General features: G+C 43.0%; 1 protein-coding gene across 1 annotated transcript in view; it reads left to right on the forward strand.

Moving 5' to 3' along the window:
• Window positions 1-16,975, forward strand: part of syne1a (spectrin repeat containing, nuclear envelope 1a) — a 126,780-nt gene that overhangs the window by 80,040 nt on the left and 29,765 nt on the right. The window contains exons 93-115 of the mRNA XM_030772170.1: window positions 1,362-1,562; window positions 3,067-3,207; window positions 4,457-4,579; window positions 4,745-4,906; window positions 5,069-5,263; window positions 5,438-5,611; window positions 8,053-8,244; window positions 9,630-9,761; window positions 10,046-10,146; window positions 10,434-10,581; window positions 10,879-11,007; window positions 11,409-11,567; window positions 11,943-12,170; window positions 12,360-12,461; window positions 12,658-12,777; window positions 13,227-13,427; window positions 13,853-14,026; window positions 14,115-14,246; window positions 14,382-14,578; window positions 14,733-14,865; window positions 15,199-15,381; window positions 15,727-15,876; window positions 16,757-16,933. Of these exons, the coding sequence (XP_030628030.1) occupies window positions 1,362-1,562; window positions 3,067-3,207; window positions 4,457-4,579; window positions 4,745-4,906; window positions 5,069-5,263; window positions 5,438-5,611; window positions 8,053-8,244; window positions 9,630-9,761; window positions 10,046-10,146; window positions 10,434-10,581; window positions 10,879-11,007; window positions 11,409-11,567; window positions 11,943-12,170; window positions 12,360-12,461; window positions 12,658-12,777; window positions 13,227-13,427; window positions 13,853-14,026; window positions 14,115-14,246; window positions 14,382-14,578; window positions 14,733-14,865; window positions 15,199-15,381; window positions 15,727-15,876; window positions 16,757-16,933 (3,654 nt within the window). The remainder of the gene's footprint in view (window positions 1-1,361; window positions 1,563-3,066; window positions 3,208-4,456; window positions 4,580-4,744; window positions 4,907-5,068; window positions 5,264-5,437; window positions 5,612-8,052; window positions 8,245-9,629; window positions 9,762-10,045; window positions 10,147-10,433; window positions 10,582-10,878; window positions 11,008-11,408; window positions 11,568-11,942; window positions 12,171-12,359; window positions 12,462-12,657; window positions 12,778-13,226; window positions 13,428-13,852; window positions 14,027-14,114; window positions 14,247-14,381; window positions 14,579-14,732; window positions 14,866-15,198; window positions 15,382-15,726; window positions 15,877-16,756; window positions 16,934-16,975) is intronic.

The following is a 16,975-nucleotide window of genomic DNA, read 5'->3' on the forward strand; positions in this document are numbered from 1 at the left end:
AATATGATTTCAAATATTTCATGTATTAGTTCAGAGCCTAGAAACATAAACATTTTCAAGTATTCATCTGCATTTTTTGTTTGTCTTCAAATAGTCAACCATTCATCTGTACACTAAATCAATCAATCTATCTATCTATCTATCTATCTATCTATCTATCTATCTATCTATCTATCTATCTATCTATCTATCTATCTGTCTATCTATCTATCTGTCTAGCTATCCATATATATATGCACATGTATATCACACACACACGCATACACACACACACACACACACACACACACACACACACACACACATATATATATATATATATATATATATATATATATATATATATATATATATGTACATACACACACACACGCACACACATACATATATGTGTGTAATATATATGTATATCATAATATATGATATACATGTGCATATATAGATAGATAGATTTACTGCGTGTGTGCAGCTGTTCCTGAATTTGTCCATGCCATTGACCTTTATCCTATTGTGCGTTGCCATGCAGGACTGACTGCTGGAGTTTACACATTCCCACATGGTCATGTGATCTGACTGTTAGACTTTGGCCTATCAGAATAAGGGATGGTGGTTGTTGGGTTTGGAGTTGGGTGGGGGTTAGAGGGAAAGAAGGAGGGGTAAGTCAGCTGGCCTCTAGAGACGGCTACAATACGAGCCCCTCCCCATCCTTCTGCTCCGTCATTCTCTTTTATTCTCAGTCCTTTTTTTTAAGAGAGCAGCCCCAGGATTGGTGAGAAGGGAGGAAGTGCCTAAAGCTTCAGAAAGTTAGGAAGAGAGGAGGGGGTGGACCACACACACTGAGCTCACTTCCTGTAATCATGTTCTTTGTGTGTGTGCGTGGTGTTTGCGTGTGCTTCAGAGCCTGCTTAGTTAGACAAGGGAATGATTTGGTCCCTTCTGTGTCCCTGCTTTTTTCCTCCATCTCCCCCTCCCTCTCTTTACTATTGGCCAGACGTATTGTCTGTCACGTTTGCTGCTGCCTGAGGCTAGGGTGACTCACCCGCCCTACAATTAATCTCATTGGTCGAGAGCTCGGAATGTCTCTGACAGAGCAATCTAGCTCTGCTTTTTTCCCCCCTCACAAACAGTCCGAGAGAGAGAGAGAGAGAGAAAGCGCAAGCTAGCAAAGAGAGCGAGGGAGAGAGAGAGAGGGAGATGAATCCATTATGCTGAACACACCGGTCTCACTCCTCCCTGCATTAACCCAGGATTCCCCTCTTTTGCTTCTTCCTTTTTGGATTCTTCATCTGGATACTGTCTGATTTTCTATTGTGGACTAAACCAAATGGTGTGGGCCTTTGGGGGGTGATGTGTTGTGACAGGAGCTGGCCCAGAAGATAAAAGGTTATCAGGAGCAGATCTCAGCTCTGAATTCCAAGTGTAAGATGCTGACTATGAAAACTAAGCACGCCACCATGCTGCTAACTGTCAGCGATGTGGACGGATTGTCTGACGGCCTGGAGGATCTCGATGAAGAGGAGGAGATGCCCAAACACTCACCAACACACCCCTCTGTTGTCATGGTGAGTGATTTACACACACACTCCTTATTGTAGTATGTGTGTATATATCTGTGCCTATGTCTGCTTCACATCCCTACTGCTTGTGTTTCTTTTTTTCCGTTTTATTCTTTTGCTTTTTTTTCCTCTCCCCATGTCTTTCTCTGCTTCTCTCCAGATCTGATTCTTTTCTCCAGGCATTCTTCTCTCTTTACTCTCTCTGTCTGTCTTTATCTCTTTCTGCTGGCTGGCTTATATGCACTCCTTCTGCAGGTACCGTTCCTTCTGCAGAGATAAACCCTGTGTGAAGCTCTGAGCTCTGTCGGTTGTGTTTGTCTCAAAGGGCCAGGAAACAGGATGAGGGTGTTTGTTGGCCTTGACTTTCGCTATTGTACCATTGCTATTCATGTACTGGTTAACGTTTTCCCCTCACAAGATGTGTCAGTTTTGTGCATTTTGAGAGTGCTTGCCTTGAGTTGCATCATTGTCCAATGGTATGAAAATCAGTCATAAGGAGCCTGGACCCGTTCGGCCAAGTTCCACATTAACTGGTATCTGCCGCCAAGTAGTAATAGAGCACAGATTGGCTCAGATTCCATCTGTACTCCGCGCTTGAGTCTGCAGTCAGTTCAGACAGAGACAGAGGGAGAAAGAGAGAAAGAGAGAGAGGGGTTTTGGGAGTGAAAAGAGGAGTGTGTGTCCATGCAGAGAGGAGGGAGCGAGAGAGAGAGAGAGAGAGAGAGAGAGGGAGAGAGAGTGTGTATGTGTGTGTGTGAGACAGAGAGAGGGAGAGAGAGACAGCTACATTTGTTGTGGCTCAGCAGATAGGAGATCTAATTTTAACATAATATTGAATCTGGACAAGAACAGATGAATACTTGGTTTTCTACTGAAACATTTTTCTCCTTAGCCATTTGTTTTTTTCAGCTCTGTTTCCTGTCTGTTCGTGTGTGTGTGTGTGTGTCTGTGTGTGTGTAGCCATGCCTGTGCCTCTTTTGTGGTTTTGTGTGTACTAGTCTTTGCCCCTGTATGCCTGTGTGTGTATGTGTGTGTGCGCGTAAGTGTGTGTGTATGTGTGGTCTAGTTTCCTGGCCATATTCATTCCTGTCCTCTGATGCTGTTCCTGTAAGGATCTCTGTCACAGACTTAATATCATTAACAGTGTGGTGGTGTATGCTGTTCTTTACTGCAGACTTCTGTCCCACACACACACACACACACTCACGCGCGCACACACATACACACGCACAGTTTGTGTGTCTAATGGGACTTTATGGAGCTTTTTTGGGTGATTCGTTCTGTTATGAAAGGCTTCTTGTATCCCTTAATGCTCTCACTAATGCGCAAATCTCTCTCTTTCTCTCTCCCTCTGCTTTCTTCCTGCCTTTTTCCTGGTGCTCTCTCTTACTTTTCTTTCTTACGGTCTCTATTCTTTCACTCGGTCCAACTCTCTCTCTCTCTCTTTCTCTCTCCCTCTCCCTCTCTCTCTCTCTCTCTCTCTCTCTCATCCTGTATGTGGTATGGGTAGATGACGGCGGGTCGTTGTCATACACTTCTTTCTCCTGTTACGGAGGAGTCTGGTGAGGAGGGGACCAACAGTGAGGTGTCTTCCCCTCCTGCCTGCCGCTCCCCCTCGCCTGGGCCTAATGCTGATGCTCCCCTTAACCAGGTACCCCAAAAGTCTCCTCACTGAGAAACCAACTCCTATCCTCCTGCTAGCCTCCTGCTATCTTCCTCTTCTGCTGTCGCTAATCTGTCACTTCCTGCACTCACAACTGCTCTTTTAATGTGTTCTAGCATGTTCTCCTATGTTCTTACATGTTCATAAGTGTCACTTCCAATTCAGACAAAGTTTCACATTGTGAAAAATTTTACTAATTTGTTGAGCGTAAACACATATCTGTAATCAGGTTTCCAAACACTAACAGGTAACAACTAATCCATCCAGTCCCGTATATTTGCTTTATAAACAAATATACACATACTTTATGTGACCTGACTTCCTTTACACAGATATCAGACAGTTTGGAGGCTCTGTCAATCAAACCCACTTACCCTGTTCCATATAATGACACTTTGAGAAAAGTCTCTCTTAAAATTTTCACAAACTCATCCCTTGCACATAACCAATATTCATCCACTTGTTACTGGGTCATATTTATTTCATTTAGTTAACCTTGAATACAGTCTTACCGCTCTGTCCACAATCACTGTCCACATCAAATCTGTTCCAGTGAATCCTCCTAAAAGGAAAAATACAAAAACAAACATGCAATGCAGGGCACTCCAGGAAGGGATTTAGAGAGTGTGAGACCATGAATGAGAGGAAACAGTAAGATGATAGTGTAAAAGAGAGAGAGAGAGAGAGAGAGAATTAATGAGCCCAGGGAAGATGTGGCACACGCTCACACAAAACACACTCATTTTGACATTCTGGAATGAAATGTCAGAGGAGACTAACAGCATGGTGACAGCTGACTGCACGGCTAAGTATCTCACCCTGGAGTGTGTTTGTGTGTGTGTGCGCGCGTCCGTGTGCATCAGATAGGAGACTGTAAGGAATGTTTATGTTGATATAACCCTCCCTCTTCAAAACTCTGCTGCCATTTTGTTCCATTTGAATTGAAATTGCAGTATTCATTTGGGCATTTCCTTTTTTTTAATTCTGCCAAAAGCATTTCAAATTTAATTTCATTCAGCCCTCAGGGTAGAAAACCATTGCTGAACAGCTTTGCTCAGGTAATTACAGGTACATGTGAATATCTGAGGGAAGCGCAGCATGTTTATGTGGTAAACATAGTCATTGCAACAGAAAACATGTACTTTTCCTACCTGAAAGAATGTAAACGGATTTGAAGCTCATTACACACATGAAAATATACACACGGTCTGACTGTTATCTGCTATGTGTTTGACAGGGAACTGGAAGACCTCCTTTGAGCAGAGCCCCACTGCAGCAGCTCTACGACCCGACCATGGAGTCAGCCGCCTCAGCCAACCTGGACGACCTGCAGCGTTCCTGGGAGACTCTGAAGAATGTGGTAAGTGCTCAGACAGACTGACTGGCTGTCAATCGTTTCTTCTGACACAGTCATTTTGGTGGGATCGATAACTGTGTCAATGCACATGCAAATATTGTTCTGACTCCTGCTCTCTCTCTCTCTCTCTCTCTCTCTCTCTCTCTCTCTCTCTTCATCTGCCTGTAGATCAGTGAGAAGCAGAAGAGTTTATATGAAGCATTGGAGCGACAGCAGCATTATCAGGAGGCCTTACAGTCCGTCTCCACCAAGATGGAGTCCATCGAGGCAGCCCTGAATGAAGGACTGGAACAGGGCAAAAGTCCAGAGAGCCAAATGGCTGCCCACCAGGTAAGAGACACACAAGAGAGAGAGAGAGAGAGAGAGAGAGAGAGAGAACAGAAGGCTGTTTTGGAGAAGAGTGGAACATTTTTTATTTAAATAATATGAAAACTGAATAGCTGATCGTGTCCCTATAACTCGCGGCTGTTCTTTTGACTGTTCGTTGAGCAGGCTCTGATGGACGAGATCCTGATGCTGCAGGATGAGATCAATGCTTTGCAGAACTGTTTTTCTGAGGAGCTTCTGGACGACGGACTGGACTCTGACACAGGAGACCAGCTAGCTCTCCAATCTACTCTGACTGTCCTCGGCGAGAGAATGGCCACCATCAGAATGAAGGCCTCCGGGAAACGTCAGTTACTGGAGGTACAGATCTTAACCACAGCATACGTCAACAACAGTCTGGTTTGGCTTGGATAGCTTGAATTCATTACTCATTATCATTATTCTGAAGTATTAGACTCCTCAAATGAATAAATTTATAGTTTTATGTGGAATTTCTTAGATCAGTTATTCAGATGTTTACCCTGCCCCATACAGGAGAGACTAAGTGAACAGCTTGAGGAACAGCGGCAAGAGCAGGCACTACAACGTTACCATACTGAAGCTGAGGAGCTGGACCATTGGCTGCTCAGCACCCGTGCCACCCTCAGCTCCGCACTCCAGCCCCACCCACAGGATATGAACATGGAAGAGCAGCTGATTGACTGCCAGGTAACAGGAAATGACATCACATTATGTAAACATATCAAAACTCCCTTTTGAACAGTTTTGATGTTATTGTTAAAAGTTTTCTCCTTGTCTTATTTCCTGGCTGCTGGTGGCAACTTGATCTCCATTGTTCCAATATAAAGTTAGCATCATTACAATATAGAATTTCTGCAACTCAGTGATTACTGTTAGCCCTCAAGTATCTCTTTATGGATGATTAGATTAGTTCAGTTTCATTTTTATACAAGACTTTTAACATTTCACAGTACATAAGTCTCTCTATGGCTGGATTTTGAAAATCCCATTAGCAGCGGGTTTTATATGCCATCCTATGGGCTCAGACTTACTCCAGCTTTGAGACACCCTACAGAGAATAGGCATTCCAATGGGAGGGACCTCCAACCCTTCAGTTAAGTGGTAACCAGGGGGGAAATGTTTCCCTTTGTGTTCAGATTAGAGTCCAGCAGGCCACAGGCCTCGCTTCGACCCCAGGGTGAAGTGTCATTTAGTGGGCATGTCAAAGCAGCCCCTGGCCTGTAGCTGCCTGGAGGTGAATGAGTGCGGGTTGTCTTGTTTTCATGGGGGTTTTAGAGGTCAGCTGTGGCTTTATACAGCTAAATGTGAACTCTCCTGGACAAGAGTAAGACAATGAGATGGAAATCTGATTTTTGAAATAATTAATTTTCTCAAAGTAGGCGAACATGTAACAATAGCTTCAGTGATTATTGGTTTAGGACAGTGTACTTGATGCATCATATCTGCTCTCAACTGAATAATAATTTGTCTGAAAATGATCTCTCTTTTGCGGTTGCCTTGGAAAAGTCTACAACATAATCTCACAAAATGGAACAAAATGCTGTATGTTCTATTTGGGGTTTTGTTTTCTATGTGTTTGTATATGGTATTTGTAGCTTGTCTTATCCGTACAGGCAGAATCAGATGGTCTCTGAAACAGCTTTTAGGAGCTTTGTTGTCTTTAAGCAGATTAATAGATCACTGTGAGGCATATGTCTCCTGCTTAGCTTAGGTCTGTCTCTCACAGGCCACAGTTCATCCCTGGCCATTCCAAAAATCCTACATTTATAAATAATCTCAGGAAAAAAGAGCAACATAACATGTTTGCAGAACCAGTTAGGAGTGGACAGAATGGAGGTGGTAGGAATGAAATGAACAGTGAAGGGTGGGATGAAGGAGAGAAAATAGAAGAAGAGACAGCAGACAGTCCATTTGAAAGAGGGGAGAATGGAGAGAAGTGAAGGATAAGAAGAATTATGGAGTAAGAATAGTCCTCCGTCTCAGGGAGTGTGTGCAGGGTGTGTGTGCATACGTGAGCCCACGAGCCCGTGTTGAGGTGCTATTCTTGTGTGTGTGTGTGTGTGTGTTTGTGTGTACGAGTGAGTGAGAATAAGGGAGTGAGAAAGCTATTCAAAGTCTCTCTCTGTTATGGCCTAGTGTTGCTTTATGGAGGGTGGCAGAGCTCCTTGTAAGGCACTATTGTGAGTGCAACGCACTGAATGGATAACAACCCCTCCAGTCTGTTCATGGACCTTTGTTTAAAAGAAATATACATTTGAAAAAGAAAATCAAAGAGATGAAAAAAAGAAGCTTCTTTCATTGCTTTGTGGTCTTTTTAGTAGACACTCACAGGATGGAATGTGGGGGGGGGGGGGGGGGAGATTAAGCACTTCCAAAAAGGAATGAAAATGGCAATGTGTGAGGAGAGAGAGAGGGGAAAGTGAGTGAATTATTGAGAGAAAAGAGATTTGTTTAAATTGAAAAGATTTGAAGGAAAATTCAACAAATAGAGAAAAAGTAAGAGAAAGAAAGGAATTATCTCGATAGACTTCAGAAAAAAAACCCCACAAGTGTGCACTGTGTCTTTTATTGTGATGAAAAAGTGAATAAAACACAACAGGATTCCTGTTTTCCTCGTGAAAGAGAATGAGAACGTTTTTTGGCATTATCGGTTTCTCCATTGAAGGATAAATCTATAATTTGTACCCAGAGTTCACTAGCCACCTATCATGTCAAGACAAACTCAGATAAGCCGCTGCAGGCCCTGTTGAATTGTGTGTAATCTCTGTCATTTACTGCCCATAATGAGTGCTGGTTTTGGCTTAGCACCACCAAGTATGGGTTACTCAGAGATCTTTCAGGAACTCAGATGTTTTTCCTTGTTAAAAAGACGCTTACAGCAGAGAGTAATAGATATAAAGACAGATGGAGAAAAAGAGTCAATTGTTTGAGTAGTATATGAAAGGAAAAAAAAATTAAGGTTAGTGTGGGAGTGTCAGAATGAAATCAGGACAAATGCTTTGACATTAATGTCAGCATCAGTCTTGTCAATATAGCACTTTTCACTTTATTGACTTTATTGGGGAAAAAATGTTAATCAATAAGTTATTTTTGAGTTGTTGTGCTGTTTCCTGTGGCCTGTGTTGCAGAACATGTTGCTGGAGATTGAACAGAAGGTAGTGTGTCTGTCGGAGCTGTCTGTGCACAGCGAGAGTCTGTTACTGGAAGGGAAAGGTGGGACACGCAGCGATGCAGAGCAGCTCACACTCAAACTGCACAGTCTGAAAGCCAGCCTGTTAGAACTGCAGAGGATCCTACAGGACAAACAGACCCACATCCAGGTCAGATACCACACACGTCACACACTAATGTACCATCGTTTTTTTCTTTTCTCCCTTTCTTTTTTTCATCTCTCTCCTACAGTATTTACTTCTCTGCCCCATCCCCTTCCATAACAGATACATCTCTCGCATTCTGCCATAATCTCTAACGTTTTCATAATCTTCTTTGTGCTCTTCTTTGCTTTAGTCTCTTGGAAGGTGCTCTCTTTCCCCATTTTTCTTTTTATCGTAGTGTTACTTCTAATGATTAACTATCTCAGTTATTCTGAAATGAAACCCCAGTCATTCAGTCCCCTCCCTCTGCCTTACATGCGAGTCACTTAAGGCCTGATCAGGCGTAGGGAAGCAAGACATGTCCAGTGGTCTTGCACTCATTCCCATAGTTGACATTTTTGTGGTATCAGGTGTCAACATTAGTCATTTTTCTGTCAGCCCTTGCCTGTTGTGGTGTGTTGTTTTTGTTTCTGTCACTGCAAATAGTGAATGTTTGTTTGGTCTCATAATTTCATTATGAGCCACAGGCCCTGTTAGGATGCACTTTGCTGACATCACGTTTTTATGTTAGAGCTGCATATTTCTTCTGCTCTGTGTGTTTTTGTGTTTGTGTGTGTGTGTGTGTGTGTGTGTGTGAGAGAGAGAGAGAGAGAGAGAGAGAGAGAGACAGAGAGTTTTGTTTTATTTTAATCCTGCCCACCCTGTTATCCATCAAGGAGCACTTTGTGTGTCTCGACACAAAGGAGATGTTCCCACTACCATTTTCCGTTACTGCAGTGAGCACTGGCCTCATCATCATAAAGGCCTACTGTATAGTGAGAACAATAACTTTTCTCTGAAACGGTCATTTAAACAAAGAGGAGCTTCCTAAAGTCTAGAGTATTCTCCCTGATCTTTCAAATCTCACACAGGTACTAAAGTCACAATTCAGCTATTTTAGCCTTTTGTTTTTTTATGCACGTCTGTAGTCACTACAAACTCAACTGGTGAGCTGGTTTACCAACAGAAAGAAGAAAGCTAATGAAAAAAGGAAAAAACTAGATAAAACCCCTTTTCTCCACTACTGAGTGATTTTCGTGTGATCTTTTACGTTCATATAATCTACCTGTTTCATTAAAAACGTAAAGAATGTCTTCCATGCTCTGTAGCCTCATGTATCACACATGCCTTATCAGCTGCTGTGAGTGTTTCAACTGCTTTAAAAAGCTGACCTCAGAGGTTTTCCTTCAGGAGACAAATCTCAAACCACCAATCCAATTTACTTTTTTAGTTTAACCGACCTCATTTTGATTAGGGAGCAGGCCACAAGGCTGACACTCTACTCAACCTTTTGTTTGCTTCATTGAGGTGACCTGATGTGCGCTGACCTTTAACCTCTGTCTTTCCTCCAGGGTTCTTTGCAGGAACAGGAGGACAGTGAGCCGGACTCGACAATCTCTCAGAGCCCTAGCGTGTTGGACTGGCTCAGTCAGGCCCGGTCCACACGCAGCCAGCAGCACCAAGACACGGTACAGAAACAGAGGGTAAGAAACCAGTCTACCATTACATCACTGCACAAAGACACAGCATAGACACAGTATAGTGAAGAGCACAAACCTCTTACTGTGAAACTATATTTCTGCAGCAGAGCACAGCTTATAAGACATTTTAAGGATTTCTGTCTACTTCTGAACAACCACACCAGGCGACCATTTGAAGTACTTGGTCTGAGTTAAGGATGAGCATAAAGGGCTTGAGCTGAGTTGCACTATTTTTTCTGCCTCTGAAGTTCCATGTGATGTTGATCTATGATCTCTATCTGGTGTAGGAGCTGGAGGAGCAGCTTGCACATCAAAGAAAGTTACTACAGTCTGTGGCCCACAGAGGAGGGGAGCTTCTGATCCAACACACAACACCCAATGGAGAGAGGTATGCACGTCCTTTTATGCCTTTTAATGGTCTGAGGAAACATGTATTGTTACACAGGAGAGTATACAATGAATATCATTAAGATACATTTTTTTAAATTTTTTGTGTATTCTGGTGTAGTCTAGAACGTGAATGGGTATGTCTTTCTTAGCTGTTCAGTTTCTTTTTTGAAACAAGTTCATTTGTTTCTCTCTGTTGTTTCTCTCTCTCTCTCTCTCTCTCTCTCTCTCTCTGTCTATCTCTCTCTATCTATCCCATATACTCTTTGAATACTGCCATCTTTGCAGTTGTTCAGACAGTACATTGCATGATAAGGCTGAGAATGTGAGCACGCAGGATCAGATGAAACTGAGATGGGAGAACCTCAGCAAAGATCTAAACACTAAACTGCAGCTGTCACTCAACACTATGGAACAGCAACAGCAACAAAGCCCGGTACTCCACTAACCCTGCTGCAAACCTCTCTAATGCAAACCTCCCAACGACACATCTTAGCCACTAGCCCTGTTCACTCAAAAAAAAAAAAAAAAAGAAACTTACAGCATTGGGAACACAATAACCCTGTGCAGGGTATCAATACTATAGACCAATAGGATGTTGTTTATCCTGATAAATGTACGTGCAAGCACAACTCTCATCGCTTTAAATTTTCCAGATGGTCGACTAGGCCCCTGTTTTACGCTCAGCCTGTCATCTCATTTCCCCAGAATTCTAAGTGTTTAATTCTCTTAGGTGTGTCAGCGGTCTAGAGTGTCCAGTCCTGGGGGTGTGTTTCCAGGACAACCCTTTACCCTGGAGAACATCTGCCCTTGGAAACTGTTTGAAACTGTTAGCCGTGACATGGAAGAATTGGTAGCAGAGGTATTAATAATGTCTTATGTTAAAATCTCCTCATTTAAGACTGCAAGACTATTAACAGTCAAAATACAGTAAATTCTTTCCCAATTTCCAACCAGTAGGCCATTAGATATTTACCTTAATTTCATATTTTTTTACTTCTTTATGACAAATTTTATCACTCTAATAGCATTCTAACAGATGAAATGTTCAATAGTCTGCTTTTCATAATGTCAACACCTGAATTTTTGAAATAGATCTTATCAAAGCATAATATTTTTTTTCACATGTACTTATCACACCACTTGTAAGACCAAACTAAATTGAACTAGTGGCAGTATTTTCTTACAAATGTTTTTTTCCCCCCAGTTCATGTGATTTTTTCCACCTTTTTGTTTGCCTCTCTTTATTTCCTGTTCCCACAGTCAGGGGCCACTGACCTGAGGCAGGTGCGGTCCCTGGAGATGGATCTGTATAGTGCAGCGTTGGCAGCGTCCTCATGGCTGGACTCTGCTGAGAATGAGCTGCTGTCTAGTCCTGTCCTGCTGTCCGAGGACTCAGAGACGCAGCTCTGCCGCCTGGAGGTGAGAACTGATAGTCCTGTTAAGGAAAAGTCAGTCGGTTGGGGAGATAGACCGGTAGACTTGTGGTAATTTTGTATTTGTTAGTGCATGCTACTCCTTTAGAAAGAAGGTTTGGAGTTAGAGGTTCAGCATGAGGGGAGCTGACACAATCGTTCTCACATCCCTCTCCTGCTCTTTGCTACTTCTACTACTCCAGGGAATGTCTTATCTGCTGCTAAGGAGATAAATATCGAAGACTCGCTGAATTTTTCTTTCAAATAATTTTTTCCCACATCTTTTTCTCCTATCTTCTCCTCTACCACTTTCCTCTCCTACTGAAACCTCTCTGTCCATCTCTTTCTCCTTTCATTTCATCTACTCTCCTGTTCCTTGCAGGGTTTAAATAAGGAGGTGAAGAGTGTCTACGAGGAGGTGTGCAGGTGTAGGGAGGTACTGGGAGGAGCTGAGAGAATTTGGGAAGGTGGAGGAGGTGATGAGGGAGATCAGGTTATGATTGAGGAGGTGCTTGAAGGATTGGAGGACAGGCTGAAACTCCTAGACTCAGTACTGGAGCAGCGATGTAGTGGCATGAGAGACAGGGTTCAGGAGCTATCAGCCTTTCAGGTGAGTGTGTGTGTGTGTGTGTGTGTGTGTGTACATAAGCTACTTTATTTTTGTATGCACAGTTGCATTTGCTTTTAGCATTGTCTTCTGCTCTTATTACATAATTAGACTAAACACAGCTGTTTGCTCTGTGTGTGTGTGCGCGCGCGCGCATATGTGTGTGTGTGTGTGTGTGATTCTCTCTCTCAGACTGAGTTGCGGTTGCTGTATGCTGCTCTCAGTGAATGTAAATGTCAGTTACTGCAGAAGATGGCAGGAGCTCTGGAGCGACCAGCATCTAAACAAATGGAGGTCAGACTGACAGAGACTGAATCATTTACATTTCATATGTTCAGTTCGTCTGAGTCACTCACACGTCATCGCCAAAGCTGCTAAAGATTCACTGCCCCATTTAAATTTAAACAGTGATTTGAAACACATTAGCATAGTTTACTGAAAGCTTCCATGCAAAACGTAATGTGTCATTTTCCATTATAAACACTGACAGATTCTATCAGAGGCAGAGGACAGTCTGAGAGACTTTGAGCAGAAAATATATGAACTGAGGAGTAGAGGAGAGACCCTACTCCTTGACCAAGTGTCTGGCCAGGAGCTGCTAAAGATACAGGTAATATCACTCACTCTTGTTTGATCTTTGTCTTTCCTTCCTCTGTTTATTAATCTTATCACTAATTTGGACAGCACATTTTTCTCTGTTCTAATGAAAGGCAGTGGCCTGTTTGCAGACTGCTGTGAAATATATTATGTGTAATATGCTAATATGTTGGTCCACTTTACATTTGCTATGTCTGGAACTTGTGTATTTAAATTGTAAATGCATTAGAACTTTTGTACTGCCGTGGTAACTTGCAATAAGATGTTGTGCATAAGTTGTACTTGTGTGTACATGTGTTGTAACTGTGTGAGGGCAATTAAGGAATTTGCATCACGACAGTGGTTGTTGCAACTGCACAACTGTTAGGAGGTGTTGATACAGTTAACGGGAAAATGTTAACATGGAGCTCTGAGATTATCTTGTGGTCTGCTCTGCGCTAATGAGTATGGCTGCCTTTCCAGGATACATATGAGGAGTTGGTTCAGATGGTTGGCACTCGACGAAGCGAACTCAACCAGAACCTGGTTCTGAAGGCCCAGTACGAGAGGGTTCTACACGATCTGGTTGACTTGGTTGACACAGCGCAGGACAAAATGGCTGCAGACCAAAAGATGACAGTGGGCTCAGTGATTGAAGTCCAGTTCCTTCTGAATAAACATAAGGTGATGATCCTACAGAATCTCAAGAGTTCAGTTCTACTCAGGTCTCAGTTTCAACTGACATTTCCATGTCTTTCTTGGTATTACTCCCAAGAGTTCTCAAAATTTTGTGACTGGGAAATTACCATACAAGCACACAGTGCTAAACAAAACAATTTCAGCTGTCCAGTCTTCAAGACACTGTCCTCAGTAACACACATCAGTAGAGTAACTTTATTCTTTGCCACCTGTTTTCTCAAACACTTTCATGTGACAGGATGTTTAAGGTGATGATGCTGCCTGAAGGGTCTGCTCATAACTGCTGATAAACTGAAGCATTTTAATGGTGCAGTGACTCCTAATCTCTTCTCTTCTCTTCTCTTCTCTTCTCTTCTCTTCTCTTCTCTTCTCTTCTCTTCTCTTCTCTTCTCTCCTCTTCTCTTCTCTAGGAGTTCTTCCAGAGTCTGGAAGCTCATCTGATCCTGACGCAGGCTTTCTCTCAGAAGGTCAGTGGAGTCCTGGTCCAGAGAGAGCAGCAGGCTTTAGAGCAGACAGTAGCTCAAGCTCAGGCAGTGCTCAAACAAGCCCACAGAAGAGGAGTGGAGCTGGAGGGCATCCTAGAGGTAAGACGTGTGTACATGTATGCTTCCCCCTTTTGTGTCCAGATACTTCAAAAAAGTATTGATAATCTGAATGTCATGCATTCATCAGGCTTGGAGCAGGCTGGTAGGGGATTTCCAGACTATCCAAAGACACTTGGAAACCGTGGAGAGCAATATTCCTACTGTGGGACTAGTGGAGGAGACTGAGGACAGACTCAGTGAGAGAATTGCACTGTACCAGGTACAGCAGGGAGTGTGTGTGTGTGTGTGTGTGTGTGTGTGTGTGTGTTTGTGTGTATGGGAGTGTGTGTGTATGGGTGTGTAGATTTATTGTTCTGTGCTCGCCTCTCATCCTCCCTCTCCATCCCATCCACAGCATCTGAAGGGCAGCCTAGCAGAGCGGCAGCAGCAGTTATATCAGGTGTTGGAGGATGGCAAGCGTCTGCTGCTCAGTGTTTGCTGCTCAGATTTGCAGACCCAACTCACACAGCTGGGGGAACACTGGCTCAGTAGCACCACCAAGATCAACAAGGAGTTACACCGCTTGGACTCCACCCTCAAACACTGGACCAGGTCAGCGAAAGGACCACACACAACAAATTCATTTCAAATTGTGTGTGTGAGTGCCTCTGTGTGTGTGTGTGTGTGTGTGTGTGTGTGCGTGTGTGCGTGTGTGCGTGTGTGTGTGTGTGTGTGTGTACTGAACCCATGTGCCTCATCATAACAGGTACCAAAGTGACTCTGCCGAGCTCAGTCAGTGGTTGCGGTCGGCTTTGGACCGTCTGGAGTTTTGGAACACCCAGTCTGTTACTGTCCCTCAGGAACTAGAGACAGTACGAGACCACCTCCATGCCTTCCTGGTGAGAGACAAGGGATAAAGCCACACTCAATATAAAAATACTGTAAAATACAAATGAACTTTTCCCTCTTGTTTTCACTTGTACTGTGGAAAATAGTGTGACTGACTTTCAGTACTGGTCCTCTTTTTTCCAACTGACTGTCCTTTTTGTCTTTTAACATGTTACTTTTATCCTTTTAGATGGCCATTTTTAGTATCCAGTGATTTATTGCTAGGACAATAAATTGTATATTTATTGATTAAACATACTCTTTGTAGCTCAGACTCAAGTAATTGCCCTAGATTTAAACATTTGTCCATTCCCTGACTCTGTTTTATTTCCATGTGTCATCAGGAGTTCTCTAAGGAGGTGGATGCTAAGTCATCTCTCCGCTCCTCAGTGCTTAGTCGAGGGAATCAGTTGCTGAGACTGAAGAAAGTGGACACGGCTGCGCTCAGGTCTCACCTGGCCCAGGTGGACACACAATGGGCAGAGCTACACACACAGATCCCAGTGGTCCAGGAGAAACTCCACCAGGTAAGAGCTCTGGACAGCTTTCATTTTGTTTCTCTTCATCTTTACATGACTCCTGAAAAAGACATTAAACAGTTCAATGAACTTGAAAGACCCAGTGTTAATCTTAGCACACTTTAAATCTCTTTCCTTCGGTGAACAATGTTATGCTAATTGAACGACTTTAGTGGTAGTGAAAATGCAGGATAGCGTGCACAATTTTCATGATGTGCCAAGACAAACCAATCATGTCTGATGAGAAGTTGGGAGTGTTATGTTAAATACAAGTACTTCATTTTGCATAAATATTTTTCTATGGAGAAGCCAGCAATGTTGTAATAATGTCATTGTCCATTTTGCCTCCTGTAGCTGCAGATGGAGAAGTTAGCATCTCGGCATGCCATCACTGAGCTAATGAGCTGGATCGCTCTAATGGAGAACGTCATCCAGGAGGACCAGAAGAGCATCATGGGAGCAGTCGGCTCTGAGGTCGTTCAGAGCTTCCTACAGAAGTACAAGGTAGGAGGGAGAAAAAAGGAGCTAAACATTCGTAAAATGGGCTTTCAGTAGAGCATGCCAACTAGACATGAAGTTACGGAAGAGTTCATTAAACATCTATGAATTAAAGCAGTTATATTAGCTTTTATGTTAACCCTGTAGCGTTTACTTTTTCTTTTACGCTGTTAAAATGTGTCCCACCCTGGGCAGTCTAAAACAATGGACCTGTACATTCATGTAGGGAAATTTTAAGCTGGGGTAAGTGTAACCAGAGCTATGTGTTCCCTACGGCAGTGAAACTAATATGTAACTTGGTATTGTTAACATAATGTCCTATGGAAACACAGAGTTTCACATACCATGTGGCTGCTGTTTGGGGAACACTTGATTCTCATAGCCACAAGGCAAGATTTGAACTATGAAGGCACATGTGTCAGTTATGTGTGACTGAGACTACGTACACATAAAAAGAAAGAAAAGAAAAGAATACTAAAGGAAGAAATTCACAGTAGAAAGATACTGCGTGTATGGTGCTGGTACTCATGGTGTGGCAAATACCAAAAGGATACCAATCTATCTTTACTCCTAAAATATCTCTCTCCTCATCCTCATCTCTCCAAATCCCTCACCCTGTTATATAATGTAAACACCAGATATCCAATCTTACCCTGTTAGCTTCTAGCTGCTGGATTTGACTTTTGCTCCGTTACAGTAGACACCCTGTTTAACTAATGAAGGTGTGTGAATAATAGAGTCAAATGTGTTAGATCAGGACTGAAATGAAACCTTTCTTTAAAGAAGGTCACTCATGCCCAGGATGTATCTTTTTAGTCATGTACATGCATGTTGTGGACTGTGACTCACTCTTTTTCACTCTTTCCCCTTCTCTCTCTTCTCTCAGGGTTTCCGGATTGACCTTTCGTGTAAACAGCTGACTGTTGACTTTGTGAATCAGTCAGTTCTGCAGATTAGCAGTCAGGATGTGGAGAGTAAACGCAGTGATAAAACGGACTTTGCGGAGCGTCTGGGTGCCATGAACCGCCGATGGCAGATCCTACAGGGACTCATCACAGAGAAGGTTAGTGCCCCGTTTGGCCTTGTGCTGTTCCCCTCTTCATCC

Source organism: Chanos chanos, chromosome 4, assembly GCF_902362185.1.
Source record: "Chanos chanos chromosome 4, fChaCha1.1, whole genome shotgun sequence".
In the NCBI taxonomy this organism is placed as follows: domain Eukaryota; kingdom Metazoa; phylum Chordata; class Actinopteri; order Gonorynchiformes; family Chanidae; genus Chanos; species Chanos chanos.